The sequence below is a fragment of the Emys orbicularis genome, chromosome 8 (genome assembly GCF_028017835.1).
Source record: "Emys orbicularis isolate rEmyOrb1 chromosome 8, rEmyOrb1.hap1, whole genome shotgun sequence".
Lineage (NCBI taxonomy): Eukaryota > Metazoa > Chordata > Testudines > Emydidae > Emys > Emys orbicularis.
In genome coordinates, this window is record NC_088690.1 from 58,976,232 (window position 1) to 58,993,930 (window position 17,699).

At 49.9% G+C, this 17,699-nt stretch overlaps 1 protein-coding gene across 1 annotated transcript in view; it reads left to right on the forward strand.

Annotated features, from left to right (window-relative positions):
* Positions 1-686: 686 nt before the first annotated feature.
* LOC135883016 (ADAMTS-like protein 2) overlaps positions 687-17,699 on the forward strand; it is a 31,480-nt gene continuing 14,467 nt past the window's right edge. The window contains exons 1-6 of the mRNA XM_065410048.1: positions 687-718; positions 6,661-6,736; positions 7,690-7,792; positions 9,537-9,682; positions 10,422-10,545; positions 17,208-17,288. Coding sequence (XP_065266120.1) covers positions 687-718; positions 6,661-6,736; positions 7,690-7,792; positions 9,537-9,682; positions 10,422-10,545; positions 17,208-17,288 — 562 coding nt within the window. The remainder of the gene's footprint in view (positions 719-6,660; positions 6,737-7,689; positions 7,793-9,536; positions 9,683-10,421; positions 10,546-17,207; positions 17,289-17,699) is intronic.

Sequence of the window (17,699 nt, forward strand, 5' to 3'; positions counted from 1 at the left end):
CAGCCCGTCCGATCTCGACGTGGGGGGAGAAGGGGATTTTGAAGATGCTGGGATGTTGGAGTTTAAACCTAATAGTGAAAGTTGGATTCAGGGAATAGAAGCTGGGAGCCTGATTCACAGTCCCCTGTTTCTGTGCTTGGAGCCAGGATGCAGTAGGGTCCAAGGTAGCTTTAAGCCACCTCTGTGCGCTCAGTGTCCTGGGACCATGCAGAGGCTGGCCTAGCATCCAGTGTAAGTTAGAGCTGCCCTGTGCTCTGCTTTCCACGTCCCCCACTGGGCCACTGGAAGCAGAGAATAGCCGTGGTGTAGTGCACTCCTTATAAGAGATGGGAATCAGCCTGAATGACCCAGGAATCCTATGCTTGAGAAGGGGCAGATACGGGGGCTTGTACGATAGGAGCCATGTAGTTTAGACTCAACCATGGCTGGCCTACCCACCCTCTCCAAACTAGAAGACTTAAGGTTTTCACTCTTGTGGCACCCCCCCAAAGATCCACGTAGGGGAGGACTGATCCCCTCCCAAGGGCAGCTGCAGAGCCGGAGTTCTCAAGCTAACCATCCTCTGTTTTTGTCAGGACAGTAGTGAGGCAGCAGAAGGAGCAGGCCCCTGGGATGAAGAGGTCACCAAGTGGTGGGGGGAATGGAGCTCCTGGTCCACGTGCTCCCGTACCTGTGGGGGAGGAGTGATGTCCCGGGAGAGGCACTGCTTGCGGCAAAGGTAAGCAATAGAGCAGCACCAGCTAACGCCAGACTCATGGACACTCATAAAACCTTTACCGATAAGGTGCCTAGATGCTGGATGCACCAGCAGGGGGGTGGGGTGGGGGGAAACACCCAGCTAAGAGTGTGTCTCCTTTCCTGCAGAGCCTTTCACATGCCCTGAAGCCAGACTCAGCCTTTCTTACTAGCTGCAGGGAGGGGTGACCCAAACTGCATCCTTCTCCCTCCTCCCGCACCCCTCCTAGGGTACGTCTTCACTACCCGCCGTATCGGCGGGTAGCAATCGATTTATCCGGGATCAATATATCGCGTCTCGTTAAGACGCGATATATCGATCCCTGAACGCGCTCACCGTCGACTCCGGAACTCCACCAGAGCAAGCGGCAGTAGCGCAGTCGACGGGGGAGCTGCGTCCGTCGATCCCGCGCCGTGTGGACCCCAGGTAATTCGATCCAAGATACTTCGACTTCAGCTACGCTATTCGCATAGCTGAAGTTGTGTATCTTGGATCGATCCTCCCCCCAAGTGTAGACCAGCACTCATGGTGATCCGCTGCCTTCCGAGTAGTGCAGCAGTATTAGCTCTGTATCTGAAACATTTCAAATTCCAGTGTGGTGGCCCCCATTTTGGTCGCGACTGGGGACTGAGCAGAGATTTCAGAGCTAAAAGCATGAGCTTCTACCGCTGGAGGTGAAAGATGCTTGGAACTGTAATAGACTCACATCCTCTATGACGCAGGCACAAAGGAGACCCATGGGTTACACTAGGCAACTGTGCTCTGCAAGGTACATATCTTGGAATAATGAAGCATGCTGGGCCGGGCAGCTGGGCCACTTTTCTCGTTTTCTTTGTCTCTTTGCACCTGGCTGCTGTAGAGGACGGGGTGTATTGCACATGTGGTGTACGTTGCTCAGAAAGCAGGTGGAAAAGTAAAGTGCCCTGCTTTGACATCCAGTGGGCCTGTGAAATGTGCATAATTTACACTGATTTGGTAATTCCTTAGGGACCATTTTCAGCCCTGGCATAAGCAGGTGCAACTCATATTGGCCTACGGGGGAGTTGCACCCACTTACAGGTGAGGGCGTTGGTGATGGTGGGACGTAGGTAGCTGCCTTTATCTCACATTCCCCTGCCAGTTGCTTTTATTGCTATGGCCCCCATCTCCCTGCCACGCGCCTTCAGCAGGTAAGCTCTGCTTGCTTGGCAAACCCACCACGGCATTGCCAGTTACACTGTGCTAGAGCCACTTACACTTACCTACCCTCCATACACAACTGACTCTGGTGCTTCTGACACTGCCCAGTTAGTCCCGGAGCATTGGGCCCAGTCATGTCTCTGGGACTTCCTCGTCTTTTTCATTGTGTGCCCTCTCTCATTCAGATCCTTTGTTTTCCCAGATCCCCCCCTCATTCCCTCACACCACAGCAGCTGATGGCCTGTGGCACTTGCCAGTGAACTCCTGCTGCTCTCTCTCAGCCCGGCTATATTGCTAGTGCCTGTCAAATCCGCCACCGAGGGCAGCGCAGGGGACTGGAGCGGAAGCCCCTACCTCCACTAAAGAGATGAATGAGACCCCTGGAGAGGCATCTCTTTAACCTGCTACTCCAGACTCCCTGGATGCTAATGAGAGCTGGCATCCGAGAGTGCAGAGCGCTCGCTGTGCCTGCCCCTCTCCTCTGCTCCTTTCCATTCTGCATGAACGCACTTCTAAGCAGAGGAAGCCCAGGCATGGCCCCCTCCCTCTTTCCTTCCTTCAAAAGAAAAAAAAACCCTTCTTTTATGTGGGCTGGCTGGCTGCATAATTAGGATCCGGATGTGCAGAGGTGCCTTCCATCTGGAGATGGCCGTGATTCTCAAATAACCTCGCCACTAACAAGGCATGCCAGTGTCTGTGTCCCTCCTCTGCCTAGTGAGCATAGACACTGCCATCATGGGAGAAAGATGGGGAAAGGAAATGGGAAAGGGGCCTTGAGTGCCCCCAAAGTGTTTCCTGTGCCCTCCTAGTCAGAGCTCTGTGTCCTCCAGGCCTGATCCAAAGCCCACTGAATCTTTCCACTGACATCAATGGGCTTTGGAACCGGCCCTCTGTGATTCCACAGCCAGGGAATTTGCTGCAGAATCTACCCCTCACTGCAGGGTTTTGCTCCAGAATTCAAGCTTGCATTTAAAAACAAAAATATAGAAAGCTTTCTGTGGCTGCAAAGAAAACCTTCCAAGCCTCAGCCAAGTGTACACAGTGCTGCAATATCTGCCTGAGTCTGCAGACCGCCTGAAATAATGCCGCCCTGTTTCATCCCAAGGGGATGATAACTGTGAAGTGTTTCCAGCCGTGTTTAACACTTTCACTGCTGATGCTCTGCAGAGTGAGCCAATATGCTTATTCCATGGTCTCAAACCGCACCCGCAGCTACGAAAAGATTGTCCCCTTCTCCACTGTCAAGAGCTCCAGCTCCCCCTGACAGTGTCTGCTGCAGGCCAGGACGAAGGCACACTGGTGGTGCTGTGCTGGGAAAGTTGCACAGCATTTGGATTATTTTGACATCACAAGCACCAAATTCATGCAGCCATTTCTAGGTAACTGCCGGGCAACAGATTGTGCCATCACCGCACAACGGCCCAGTGAATCCTGAAACTAACCAACTTGGTCACAGTGCTTCTGTTTCATTAGCGTCTGTTAGGAGCATAGGAATTGCTCAGGAAAGGAGCTGAGTGTTGCTCTTTCAAGTGGGGTATCCTGTCTCTGGCAGTGGTTAAAACTGAAGGCAAAAAACCAAAACAACCCCCACGGTGTACCACTGTACGGTCCTATCCCTGCAGGAAGATTTCCCTTCTATGCCCTGACAGGTGAGATTTGTTAACCCTATCATTATTTTAGCAAATGCAGTTAGCAGTCATCAATCGACATACCTAACCTGCTCCAGGCATTCTTAACCTGGGAGGTGCAAGCAGGTCTCAGAAGATTGCAAATGTGACACCCATTGTTTTAATTGACACAGAGAGGATTGAACCAGGGATATCCTGTGTTAAAAAGCATAAGATGCCACAGCTTGAGCTAGGATCAGGCCTCTATAGTGAGAGCTCTAACAGCTCCATATCCTCTGTAGATCAGGCACGGAGGGGTACCTGTAACGCACTCACCAGTGGCTTATACAAACACCGTCTCTTTCTTTATGGCTAGATGGGAGAGGAGCCCAGCATCTTTTTGCTCGAGTAACATGGCACAGCTGGCACTGTAGTAGCAATGTGCTATACAGAACAATGAGTTTCACATAGCTTCTGCCCAGACTCTTCCCAGGCCCCTCTATTTCTTTGCCAGCCTGAGCAGGCTCAATATATTGGTGGTTGGCTTCCAAAAGCATCCTGCCACTCAATCTGCCTGGCAGTGACTGGGTGGTGGTTGCACATAGAGACAAGTCTGTACCATGCCCTTACAAGGTATGTCTACACAGCAACAAAAAGCCCACTGCTGTCCAGCAGGGCTCAGGGGAAGGGGTTGTTTCATTCAGTGTAGGCTTCCAGGATCAGGCTGGAGCTGAGTTCTGGGACCCTCCCACCTCACAGGGTCCTAGAACCCAGGCTCCTGCCCAAGTCTAGATGTCTACATAGCAGTGAAACAGCCCCTCAGCCCAAGCCCTGCAAGCCCAAGTTGGCTGACACAGGCCGGCTGTGGGTGTCTAATTGTTGAGTCGACATACCCAAAGTGACAAGTGTCTGAGTCAGCCCAATCACTGGTGCTATGGAATTCCACTCTTTTTAAAATCCCAGCCATGGTGTTTGACTTGCTTGTTATTTGCCACCTAGACTGCTGTGGGAATCGGGTTATCTGTTTTACAGGAAATTCCGCTGCTGTGTATTTCTTTGCCGCTCTGACACGAACCTAAACCAAAAAATTGCAACAGTTCCCTTCAGCCAAAATAAAATAAAATTGTGTGGGGTTGATCATAACGTTTGGATAACATTCATACATTTTGTTCTGATTTAGACTTTATCATATAAAATATTAAAAAATGGAAGAAGTCATTTTGAAACAGAAAATTGAAACATTACATTCACAAAGCAGTCCATTTGGACTTTATTGGAATGCTCCAGGCCCATTTTTTTCTAAACAAAATTTTGTTGAAGTCAACACATTTCCACAAAACATGGCGATATTGACAAAATGGCATTATCTGTGTGTGAGATGTTTCAAACAGCTCTAATTATTATTATTGCCAATAATCATTTTTGTGTACAGTAGTACCCAGAGACCACTTGAGTCAGGGCTCCACTGGGCTAGGGACTGTACATACACCTGATAAGAGACTGTTCCTGCCCCAAAGAGTCTGAACAGGCAGGAGAGGAGAAGTGATGTGCCCAGCATCAAAGTCAGGAATAGAACCCAGGACTCTTAAGTTCTAACTCTAGTGTGCGATGCACTGGATCACACTGTCTGTCATGGCCCTGGTAAAGCTCCCCTGCCAAACACTCACCACTGTAGCCTGATTCTTTAATGGGGGAAGTAACTAACATCCCCCCTCCCTTGTAACTCAGATTGCCCAGGGATTAGAAGATGCAGCATCTCAAGCAGCTGGTACATGTGAAGCAGTGATTTCTCAATTAAAACCAGGAGTATTGATTAACCAGGTTCGGTTTATGCATATGAAGTCAGCTTGCTCACAGCCTGAAAGTGTGGGTCGCCGGGCCCGATGCTACTGCTGATTCAACTTTAGGTACCTTTAATATTACAACACCAAGCTGCTGTGTTTGGGTCCCAGGCACGGACCCGTGTGCTTTTAAACTTCCCTTGGTCTGGGTAGGCTCCAGCCTCTCTCTTTCTTTGGCCTCTGGCACATTTCCTGAGCACAGACTCTGTCTGGGAAGGGTGACCAGTAGGCCCCCAGGACCAGTGCTGACCTCCCAAGATATCCAAGTTGCTTAAGCATATCCCTTCCCAGAGCTTCAACCTTGCGGCCACTCTGTTTTACTGTTTACCTCTTCAGAGACAAATGATAGCACGTAACTCACAGAATAAAACACCTATACATCCTTCCCTGCCTCAGTGTCCTCACTGCTCTTGAGCATTCTTCGGGCCTAGGTCAAACTCTTTTAAGAAGTCTAGGATCCTTCCTCTCCTCTTTCCCTCCTGCACAAGGCTTCTCCTCTCACTCCTGCCTCTGGTCTCGTCTCCCTCTCCCCAAAATGGCTAGCAGTGACATCACTTCTCTTTCATAACTTCTAGTCCCCTTTGTCAGTCTGTTTCATCAGGTGAGCAAAGTCCCACACGAGGTGATGCATAGCTTAGTGACCAACCCACCTGGGCAGCCTAGTTCTTCTGTGTGGCAGCCAACTCTTTGTCCAAGGGGGCTGCCATGTGAATAGAGGACTATCAAGGTTTAATGACCTGCCATTGTTAACCCTGTGCCACTAGCCCTTGGGATTTCATCCTAAGATGGAGGTAAAAGACAAAAGAGAGGGCAGACAAGCCCCACATTCAACACGGAGTCCGAGGTCTGATAGAGGTACACACAGAGAGTCCCCACTATCAAACATAATTCATAAGTTAACATAGTTTCTCCAAACTGTCACACTGTCTCATCAGTCATTCTACCTGGACAGAGGGAGAGAAAACGGCATAGCCTGGAGGAAGGTGGCAGTTCTCTGATGCTGCCATTCTGTCCAATCTAATAGCCCCGCTGCTATCACAAAGTGAGAGCATCCCACCCTAAAATTGGAGCTATTGGAAATACATTTTTTACGCACTGTTACATAGTCTGTGTGTGACAACCTGGATGCAAAACCGGCTGTTCTAATACACACTCCTGTCAAATTATCGCCTGACTTCTGCTTCTCTGTGCTAAACTACAGGCCACAACTGTCTTACAGCCTCTGTGTTTTAGCACCTCATAGTCCTCCAAACCACTGGTCACTCCTCCCACAGCGTAGTTCTTCTCTGCCTTGCAGGCTCCACCTATCCCAGGGCACAAACAGCACCATGTGTGGGGGCCAATCCAAGCGCTACCAGCTGTGCCAGCAACAGGTAAGAACCACTCCCAGGGCTGTCCATTTACTCCTAGGGAAATAACGTGGCCTCAGCGGGTGCTCACAGGGCTGCTGTGCCGGCGCAAGCCTGCCGGCTGTGCCTGAGATTTGGCACGGCAATGGCAAGCAGATTAAGGGTCTGAGCGGGACACACAGTGACGTGGACACGGGTCACTCCAGAATTGAGACAGTCACAGGTGTGACTAAAGCTCTCTGTTTTATAGATAAGAACAAGGCTAATGCTGAGAACAGCAGCAATCTTGACTCAGTGCCGCTAGCCTCTGTGAAACACTGATGGGCATTTTATTAATATTAATACAGCAATAAGAAGAATACTTAGCTCCTTCCATCCATAGATCTCAGAATGCTTTACAAAGGAGGTCACTATCCCCATTTTACAGATGGGGAAACTGAGGCACAGAGACGGCAGTGATTTGCCCAAGGTCAGCCAGCAAAAGCGGTGGCAGAGCCAGGAACTGAATCCAGGTCTCCTGAAGCCCAGTCCACTGCCCTATCCACTAGGGGAGTCAGCAAGGAGTAAACTGTCACAGCAACTCTCATCTGAGGATCTCAAAGTGCTTTACAGTTATCTCCATTTTACAGAGGAGAAAAGTGACTTGCTGAAGCTCCTAGAGCAAGCCAGTGGCAGAGGGGAATAGAACCAAGGAGTCCTGACTCTCAGCCTCTGCTCTGTCCACTAGATCCACTAGCCCCTTTTGTAACTTGCCATCCAAGTGTCTGCCCACAGCTTTGAGAGGAGAAGGGCCTGCAGGCTGTACTAACATCATGTGGAGCTTTCTTGCGTTGCTCTACCAGTGGATCCTAGCCTTGACCTAAGGGGCCACGCTACTCTGGGACAAGAGAGGAATTCCGATCCCTTGGAAGTTTTCCCTTTCCGTAGTGGGCTGGTTTTGATCTAGGAGGCTAATGTTAGCTTTGCTTTCTCTGCAGCCTTGCCCAGCCAATACGGCCAGCTTCAAACAACAGCAGTGCGCCACCTTCAATGCCAAGGCCTTTGGGAAGCACTATTATCACTGGACGCCTCTCTACCCAGGTCTGTCCATGGCTGACCAGCTCAGCATGAGAGACGGGGGAGGGGAAGTACCTGGGGAAACCTGGTCAATGCGGGTAGGAGAAGGAGAGTTTCCTTCAGGGGTGAGTGGGTGTGTAAACTTTCCGCCTCTCCGGGCCAGGCGCCCCTGGGGGCAGTGTCAGGGGATTGGTACCCCTGCCAGGTGAAGTCGTTGGCAACCTGGCTTGTGGTTGTGCAACTTCACGCTTGACTGTTCAGACCTGCTGGGTGAGGATCCAGCAAGTTAACAGGCAGTCTGTATCTCAGGCCTCCAAGGGGGAGGGCTGAGCACTTAAACCAGCTCTGGTTCCCACCTCCTGGCTGGAGTGAACAGTAACAGTCTATTGCTCAGGCCTTCTAAGATGAGGGCTGAGCATTTAAACAGTCTCGGGCTCTGGCCACTTGGTTGAGGGCCAAGCAAACAAACAGTCCCTATTTCTGGCCTTCTGGCTTAAAGGTTAGTGCACATCCAGCCCTGTGTATGGGGTCGTGTGCAGGGGTACCCAGGCCTACCCTACTCCACAGGGTCCCAGGGCCCTAGAAGTGACAGGCGATCCTGCCCCGGGGCCAGCAGGGAAACGTGCGTCACTGCCTTGCCTCCCGGCAGCACAACAGGACCAAAGTTGTGTCTCCCTGAGCTACTTCCTACTGGCTCCTGGAGGCGCTGCTCCATCGCCGCTGGGACCAGGCTCTCCATCTCGCAGCCCTTCCTCCACTCTCTCCTCGGGGTCCTCTGGCTCCTGGGGCCCTGGGTTGCCTTTTCTCCTCACTGCTGGTCGTGGGCTCAGCTCCCCCGGGGGGACGTCTCCTTCCTTCCCAGGTCCGGACCCAACTGAACCGCAGGGCCCTGCTTTTATACTTACTGCCCCGCCCCTGCCCTTCCTGTGGAGGGGGCGGGGTTAGCTGCGCCCCACAGGATGAATTAACACCCTCTGCACTGGAGGGAGGCCACTCTGCTCACTACTGGGTGTCTCCGTTTAGTCCCTCTGAAGGAATTCTCCTGCTTGGCAGCTGCCTGTTCTCTATGGTGCAGGCGTTTCTCTCCGCCCCTCTCAAGAGCCAGCCCTGCGTTCTCTTTGCCTTCCCTACCCCTGGTTCAGCGCAGTGTCCTGCTTTGGCTGCTGCCTAAATATGGATATAGAGCCCTAGTGATCTCAGTTACCTCCGTTTTCAAGTGCCCAACTTGAGACACCATAAAGGGGCCTGGCTTTCCAAGGGTGGGTGTTCAGCACCTCACTCCAGGTTCCCCTGAAATCACCCGTCAGTTTTGAACATTTTGGCCAAGGTGCTTAACTCCAGGCACCCGTGTTTGAAAATGCTGGTGGTAAGGGTGGTGAAAGCTGCTGAATCACGAGCCCTGGAGTCCTCCATTTATCCAGCAGGTCCGGCAACAGTGTAAGCTCCCACGTAGGCTGTAAGTTGAGGGGTGGGGGGGATTCAGTCTCCAGGCCCATTCAGCCAGCTGATTTTGCCTACACCACTGCTGGTTGTAGTGGTGGGTTTTATAAGCTGGACACCAGTCCACTTCCTAGGAGTGGAGAGAAACCACCAAATTGTTTCACCTAAGCCACCAAAGGGACTCTAAGTGGTGATGACACTCCATTGATACTGACCTGGGTAGCTGTCAACCAGTGACCTAAAGGAGAAGACTGTCTCACTGTCAGTCCTGGAGCCATTCTGTGCCCCCGCTGCTCTGCCCATTGCCATCTCACCTCTCTCCCTTCAGATGATTACACCAGTATCTCCAACAAGCCTTGTGACCTCCAGTGCACCACCAGGAGTGGAGAGAGACAGCTGATGGCCCGCGCACAGGACGGCACATCCTGCAAAGACAGGACGTACCAGGGGGTCTGCATCAATGGCAAGTGTGAGGTGAGGCGCTGGGAGGAAGGGCCGTGTATCGGGGGCTGAAGGCTTGGTTTTAAATCATTGTCCTCAAGCACCACAAGTATGGGCAGTAAAGTGAAACTGAACAGCTGCTATAGGGTTCTTGTAAATGTCACACTAATACCTATGTAGAATGGAGCAGCCAGGTTTGGGCTGGGGAGATCATTATGTGCAGCCATGTACTTGCACTAGGTGGATATATTCTCCCTTGAGCCTGGAGAAAAGCAGCAGCCTTGGCTTGGTTTTGAAGGATCACCCAACAGTGCAAGAAGTTTTAATCTGTTAGCGAAGGCCCCCTTTCGTTGCAATGGTACTTTTTATTTTTAAAACCTCAAGGCTCCATAGGACAGTGATTTGGCGGGTTGGCATTGCCACTGCTGGATGTGCTGCCTTCTGGAGATGGTCATTCTCAAAATGACATTGCCCCACTAAAAACAGCCGCCTGCTGGCTCAGCAAGGCCATTCTTGGATGCAGACCCTTCTGGGGGAAGGACATTCCAAACCAATGTCCCAGCAAGGTGGGTCGGTTAAACGTAGGTGCATTATGAGCTAAAACAGCCCCTCACCCCTGCCTCAGAGTTCTTACTTCTGTGTGCCCTAGACATGTAAACTCTCACTCCAGGGATTTCCCCCAGTTTAGAATCTCACCTACCCAGTAGGTCTGTGGTGGACACCCCTTGCTCCAGAGCAGGATTGAAGACCTTTTCTTTTGTATTCCTTGCAGCCGGTTGGGTGCGACGGGAGTCTCTACTCATCCCGGACGATGGACAGATGCAGGGTGTGCGGAGGGGACGGCAGCACTTGCTACCGGGTTTCAGGCAGCTTCCGAAAGGGGATCTCACAGTTAGGTACACCCTGTTAAGTGATGCCCATCAAACGATTTCACATGTTGCTTCTTGCTAACACGGACTGCCAACTAGGGCAGAGTCTGAACGTCCCAGCTGAAGGAGCTGAATAATACCTTGCCTTTCTTTCCCCATGTAAACCAAAATGATGGTATTTTGTCTGATCAGCTTAATCAGCAGAGGAAACTGGTTTGGTTTGCTGTATGGTAAGTTAGTGAGGTTTTCCTCCATCTCTTTATGATATGAAGCGGCTGGGCTCCTATATATGTCTACTGATCTCAGCATCTTGCCCAAGCCAGATGATGTTAGGAGTTCAATGCACTTTCTTTTATCTCTGCTCTGAGTTGATTTTGCATTTGGATGTTAATCTTGTACGAGGAGGGCAGGGCCGGCCCACAACATTTTGGCACCTGAGGCAGGGAGCTCAAATGATGCCCCCATGTCCCCTCACTTGGGGCAAAACTTTGAAAGGTCTCAATTCTGCCTTCTTTCTGTTCTACTCCTCTCATGGTACTGCTCTGCTACCTACCCCAATAAAGGAGAACTAACAACTTAAAATGCCTTGTTCAAAAATTTTAAGTAACACTTAACTTTCAAACGCCTGAACAGCAAATATAACTTTTCTTGTCTGCATAGTAAACACTGGCATTTTTATCTGTTTGAATAATCAAAGTGGTGCTTTCCGTGCCTTCTTGGTTGCAAAGATTTGAACTGCTTCCTGTTGAAGGTCCACAGTCTGGGCCAGCTCATGCTCTATTGAGATGGTTGCAAGGCCGACAAGCCTCTCCTGTCATTGTGGAGCGTAGATGTGTTATTAACTTCAGCTTGGAGAAGCTTCGTTCTCCACTGGCAACTGTTACAGGGAGTGTTAGAAGTATGCGCAGAGCAACAAAAGCATTTGGAAAGAGGGTGGTCATCTTATTTGTGCACATATATTCCAGAACAGCCTTTGGAGTTGATCCTGCTGAAATGTATCTTGAAAGGGCTTTCAGTTCATCACCTAAATCGCTCGCATCAATATCGCGCATGTCAACATGTGTCAACACTGTCTCTAGTGCCCTGCATTGCTGGTGTAGGTCTTCTTCAGGTATAGTCAGGAGTTTTGGAATATCATATAACATCCCAAATATACTGCTGTGTTTCTTGAGCTGCATGAAACATTCTTCAGCTGACTGTATTACACAATCTAACACCTGATTAAAGAATTCAACTTTGAATTGTTGTTTGGGGTCTCTCATGGGATTATCCCATGCCTCATAATCAAAATGTCTTCTTCGGTGACTCTTATATTCTTGAATGGGTGGGAAAATAGCTTCAGTGTGAAGTTCCTCTGTCAACTTCTGTGCACTCTTCAGACCATTTTGAAATTCCTCATCTGACCGGTAAGACTGTAGGTATGACTTTGCTTTGTCCAGTTGTTCCATTGCTCCAGATATATCAAGGTCAATACCTTGGAGTCTCATGCTTACAACATTTATTTCAAACAGTATGTCATGCCACAACACTAAACCACACAGAAATTTGAAGTTATGTATGTTTCTGGTGATTCCATTTCCCTCTGCCACTGTTCTCCCATGAACCATTCCTGTCATAGCATTATCTTCTATAATGGCAACTATGGCATCATCTATCTCCCCAATTTGGTGTTTGATAGGCTTTATCGCCTCCACTTGACTTTCCCGTCATGTGGCACACAATGGTTTCAGTGTCAGAGAGGATGTTCCCAGACGTTGCGTCAAAATTTGCCATCGATGAGTTGATGCAGAGAAAAATACATAGATGCTTTGAATTACATTAAAAAATTCAGCAGTCTCACTAGAAGCTGATGCTGCATCACTGACCACAAAGTTCAATGAATGAGAACTGCATGGGACAAAAAAAGCTGGAGGGTTTAACTCTCGGATCCATGTCTGCACTCCTCTGTTCTTTCCTCTCATGTTGGCACCATTATCGTAGCCCTGGCCTCTCATGTCAGCTATCGCAATTCCCGTATCTTCCAGCTTTTTAAGAAGCACATTTGTCATACCAGCTCCTGTAGTATCATCAGTGTCAATAAATTCTAGAAAATGCGCTCTGACAGTCACCATTGCAGTGACATTTTCACTAGGTTCTGTTGTTACAAAACAGCCCCATTAAAGTCATGTGTTCCATATGGCTGATGTCAGGTGTGCAGTCCAGAATAACAGAGTAATATCTTGCTGACTTCAGATCTGCCACAATCTTCTGTTTGACTTTTGTTGCCAGTAACTGTATGATCTCATTTTTAATTGTTTTTCCAAGGTAGTGGTGTGTGTACATTTCTTGGGTGGTGACTCTTCTTAGATGCTCCTGGAGTACAGCATCAAACTCAGCCATCAGCTCCACAATTTTAAGGAAGTTTCCATTGTTTGGCACATACAGCTGATCTGAAGTGCCACGCAGTGCTAGGTTTTGGGTAGCAAGCATTCTCACAATGGAAATGAGCCTTTTCAGAACATTTTGCCAGTAAAGAGACTCTGATGCAATCTTCTCTTGATGCTGATCATCTATGGTGGCCTTTAACCTTAATCTCATCTCAAGCTCTTTCCACCTATGGAATGCTCTCTGGAGATTTGCTGCCTTCTCATGGCATGATTTTTCCAGGCCTTTTTTCCCGTAGAACGCAATATGGCTGGAACATTAGATTGGAAGAGTTTGCAACAAAAACAGTATGCAGCATTCTGGGTTTTTGAGTACATAAGCCATGGCCTCTCCACTTTGTCACCACTACTGTCACGCCAATAATGTGTTGGATGGAAACTTCTATTTTCATTGTCTTTGGGGAACATGAAGTTTTTCACTTCATGCAGTACAAGGAAGTCCCTCAGGCTACTGCTCAAGTGGGTCCACAGTCCTGGATCATCTAGATTTAAGGAACTAAACTCAGCAGCAGCTGTTTCTTGTGCCTCCACCACACTCTTCTCTGATCTACACTTTGCTCCAGGAATGTGCATGGTTACATCCATTTGAGATGGAGATATGGATGCTGCAGTAGCTGCCAGGTCACCTGCACTCTGACTAACTGGAAGATCAGGCCTCTCCTCACCACTCACATCCTCACTGGGGCCGGAAGGCTCACCATGAACATTTGTGTCTATGTATCTCAGGAGAGCTCCTTCTGGCTTAGATAGAAAAGCTTCCTTTGCTTTCTTTCTTTTTCTGAATGCTGCCCCAGAGGGGCATTTTCTTCTTTCACTCATGACTGCTGTTCTGTGCCAGCTATAGTGGCTCTCAACACTCAATTGAAGGGGACAAATAAGCAGGCTGGTAGTAGGGCCTGAGTGAGGGAAGATATCAGCGTCTTAAGGGCCTAACTGGCTCCTACTACTTCAGTTGACTGCCTCTTCTCCTCAAGTGGGTTCAGGGAAGCAGCAGGAAACAGGAAGCTCCCTGAGAAGCTGGTGTTAATCAGTCCAGGCTCCTGGGGGTGCTAGAGAGGTACATAAGAGGCTCCTCCTCCTCTCTCTCCCTGCAGCTCCTGCTGCTTTCTGTTATTCCCTCTCACCTTTTCTCCTGCCTGCCTGTTATGTCTCTTGTGCCCTCCTTCCTCTAGCACAGCACTCCACCATCTCTGTGCATCTAGAGCAGAGAGAATACATATGCACCAACAGCAGACACAATTTTCTACACTCTGGGTCCTAGTGGCGCCCCCCCACAGTCTGGCACCTGAGGCGGACGCCTCAGTTCACCTCATGGTAAGGCCAGCCCTGGAGGAGGGTCACTACATTTGTAAATGTGTGCTGCTGTTCTTGATGACAGCAATCGTTCTCCTGTACTCTCCAGGCCGATGGGCTGCAGAGGGGGTAAGTGTTCTCTGAAACATGGTCCTCCCTCAGGCCCTACAACTCCCCTCACTTCTACCCCTCTCCATACTCCCAGTCTTCCCCCCTCACAGAATGATGGGATTGTTGAGTGGTAGAGCAACACTGTGATGCACTGATAACCAGAGAATACTGATTGTAGGACATTCTGGGACACCTACTCACTCTACTTGATGGTAATTCCACTAGACTGCAGCACCCCCTACTGGATACAGCCCTGTTGTAACTGCACCCAGTGCTCTTCACAGCTCTGGCAGTTCGTTCTCCTTTTCTGTGGGAAGAGGAAAAAATTGAACAAGGAGTATTTTTTGTTTGGTGGTTTTCCTTTCCCAGGAACAACTGCCAGCTCTGAATAAATCCAACTCCAAAATGCACTTCATTGCTTTTAAATGTGACCTCCAGAGGATTAGGTTTATGTCCATTTGTGCTGCTTTAGGATGGATAAAGAAAGCCTGAAACAGTTTTCAAAAATAAGTATTACTTTCTCGGTTTGGTTGTGGTTTTTTTAAATATCAGGATTGTCACATCTGGTCCTCCACGCGTCTTGGGGACTCTGAGATTTGTATGGTGAGCTCTCACATGTTAACTGAAGGGGCAAGGTAGAACAAGGTGGGGGAGGTAATATCTTTTATTGGACCAACTTCTATTGGTGAGAGAGACAAGCTTTTGACCTTACACAGAGCTCTTCTTCAGGTCTGGGAAACTTAATTAGGCCATGTCTACATTAGCAAACTTACAGCCAGGGCCGCCTTTAGCAGGTGCGGGGACCCCTGCCCTGACTCCGCCCCCTCCCTGCCCCATTGGATCCCTCCCCAAATCCCCGCCGTGGCCCCGCCCCTCCCTGCCCCATTGGATCCCTCCCCAAATCCCCGCCCTAGCCCTGCGTCTTCCCCAAGCACGCCGCATTCCTCCTCCTCACCCCTCCCTCCCAGGCTTGCGCTGATCAGCTGTATGGTGGCGCAAGCGCTGGAGGGAGGGGGGAGAAGCGGCTTTTTTCCCCCCCCACTCCGCCGGCAGCCCCGGACGTTGCGGGGCCCTCTTAGGCGTGGGGCCCCATTCCGGGGAATCGGCCGAATCGGCTTAAAGCCGGCCCTGCTTACAGCAGCACAGCTGCACCGCTTCTCATTAGCCGCTCTGTGCCGCCGGGCAAGAGCTCTCCGCTTGACATAATTAAACCGCCCCCAACGAGCGGCTGTAGCTATATTGGCTGGAGAAGCTCTCCCGCTGAGACAGCGCTGTGCACATAAGCGCTTATGCTGGCAAAACTTATGTCACTCGGGGGGGGGGGGGGTTCACACCCCTGAGAGACATAAGCCAACTTAAGTGGTAGTGTAGACATAGCCTTAGAGTGTGTCAGCTAAATACGAGTGGAACCGATTGTTTAGCATGAGTAGTTAACACATATTTCAAGGGGCCCTTCAAGATGAAGTGGCCTGGTAACATCTCTCCAGTCATAGGGAGGAAAGGGGGGGGGGGAGAAAGCAACTGTGGGGGTTGTTAGTGGATTATAGTGTGTTGTAATAAGCCATAGATCCATTGTCTCTATGGGGCGAAGTGGAAGCAGGCAATTGATTTTTAACAAAAGTGTGTCTTAGACATCTGAGTTCAAAAAGTGTTAACAACAACAAAAAAACAAAAAAAGAGGCCAAAAATGTGACTAAAACTCTCCTCCCCACACAATTGCTCATCTTGCATTTGTCGTTATTTTTACTATTTAGACTGCAGTAGCAAAGATGCTGCTGCTGCCCATAGAGTGAGATGTATACAATCTTTTGTCTTTTGTGATACCATCATTTCACTAGGTCTCCAGTCACCATAGAGTTTTGCATGGTAGAGAAGACCCACATTTCTAATGTCAAATACAAGCTGATAAAACCCTTCTTTACCCAGCATTAAATAATTGGCTTGTGCATTTGCTTGTTGTTTTCCCCTCCCTTTGCAGCTCACCTTTCACTCTCCTTCAAGGGGAAACTATCAGGTTGAGCGGATGAGCTCTGCAGCCCTTGATCTCTAGGTTGCTAGTTCAGATCCAACCGTGGGCAGTAGTCGGGCCTTTATCTTTTTGGGTTTGTGGATCTAGTGGGTGGCATGACTCCCTCATGCACCCAAAGCCGATACCTTCTTCCTGCCCCCGAATTTGACTCGGGACTCAGATGAACTCCTGAGGTCTGCAGCAGCTCAACCTCAACAAACCAGGCAGGGATTTTTAAAAAAAATAAAGACTCCTTGACTGCAAACAAACACACCAAAGGGGGAGCTGGGACAAGACCCCTTCTCCTGGAGCTAAAAGAGTAATTCTGCAGTGTGCCCGGTGCTGCAGGGCACCATCCCCCTCCTGCATGGACACAGAGCCAACTTGCTGCCGCTGGCTACTCCCGTTGGAACATAATAAAAGCCCATCAACCACTCCCAGGCTTGCCAACCCCTAATGTTCAAAAAATCATGAGTCAGGCTCACCAAAAATCATGAGATTGGCTTTAAAATCCTGGGATTATGTAAAAATCATAGATGTGGCGTTCTTTTTATTTGCCTTCTGCTTTTTGAACCTTTAGGATGCACCAGGGTCACATGTTGAAGCTTTCTCCACAGCCACAAGGGCTGGAAACATACTTTTTCTTTAAGAATGAAGGCAGAGCTCATCCCATCTCCACTTGACTCCAGGAGCTGGGGCTTTAAGGACAACAACAATATCATGAGACTCATGACAAAACCATGAGAGTTGGCAGCGCTGCAATGCCCTCACTGAGCCACCTGTGAGGCTGGAGCAGCCTGAGTCTCTCTCCCGCGTTGGGTTTCCCAACCCTTTGTTCTGTTCCCACTCCCCAGGCTACGTGTTCATCACAAACATCCCTGCCGGCGCCACGGACATTCTCATCATCGAGCGCCGGAAGACTGAGAACATCCTGGGTAAGCCGCAGAAAAGCACGGTGTGGATAGCACGTCACCACCACCAGAAGTTGGGGCATGGGCTGTGCTCATGGGAACGGTGCAGAGAGGACACGCCCTGACAGCAAAGGAAGGCAGGAGCAAAAGCTCAAGGGGAGCCTGCAGGAGGCCCTGTGCATGACCACAGCCAGGCTGGAGCGGGTAAAGTCACACCGGAGCAGGGAAGGTGCTGGGGAGCAGCTTTAAGTGGGTGTGAGCCCCACAGAAATGGGCAGATCTGGAAACAGGAACCCCCAGCACCTTGCTGCATTGACTCCTGCCCTTCCATTTCTGACCCTCTCGGAGAGGAGGGTGCAGGCAACTGTGGGGGGGAGCCAAAGGCAGCATGGCTCCTGAGTGAGTGGGAAGCAGCTGGGCAGGGCCAGCACACTG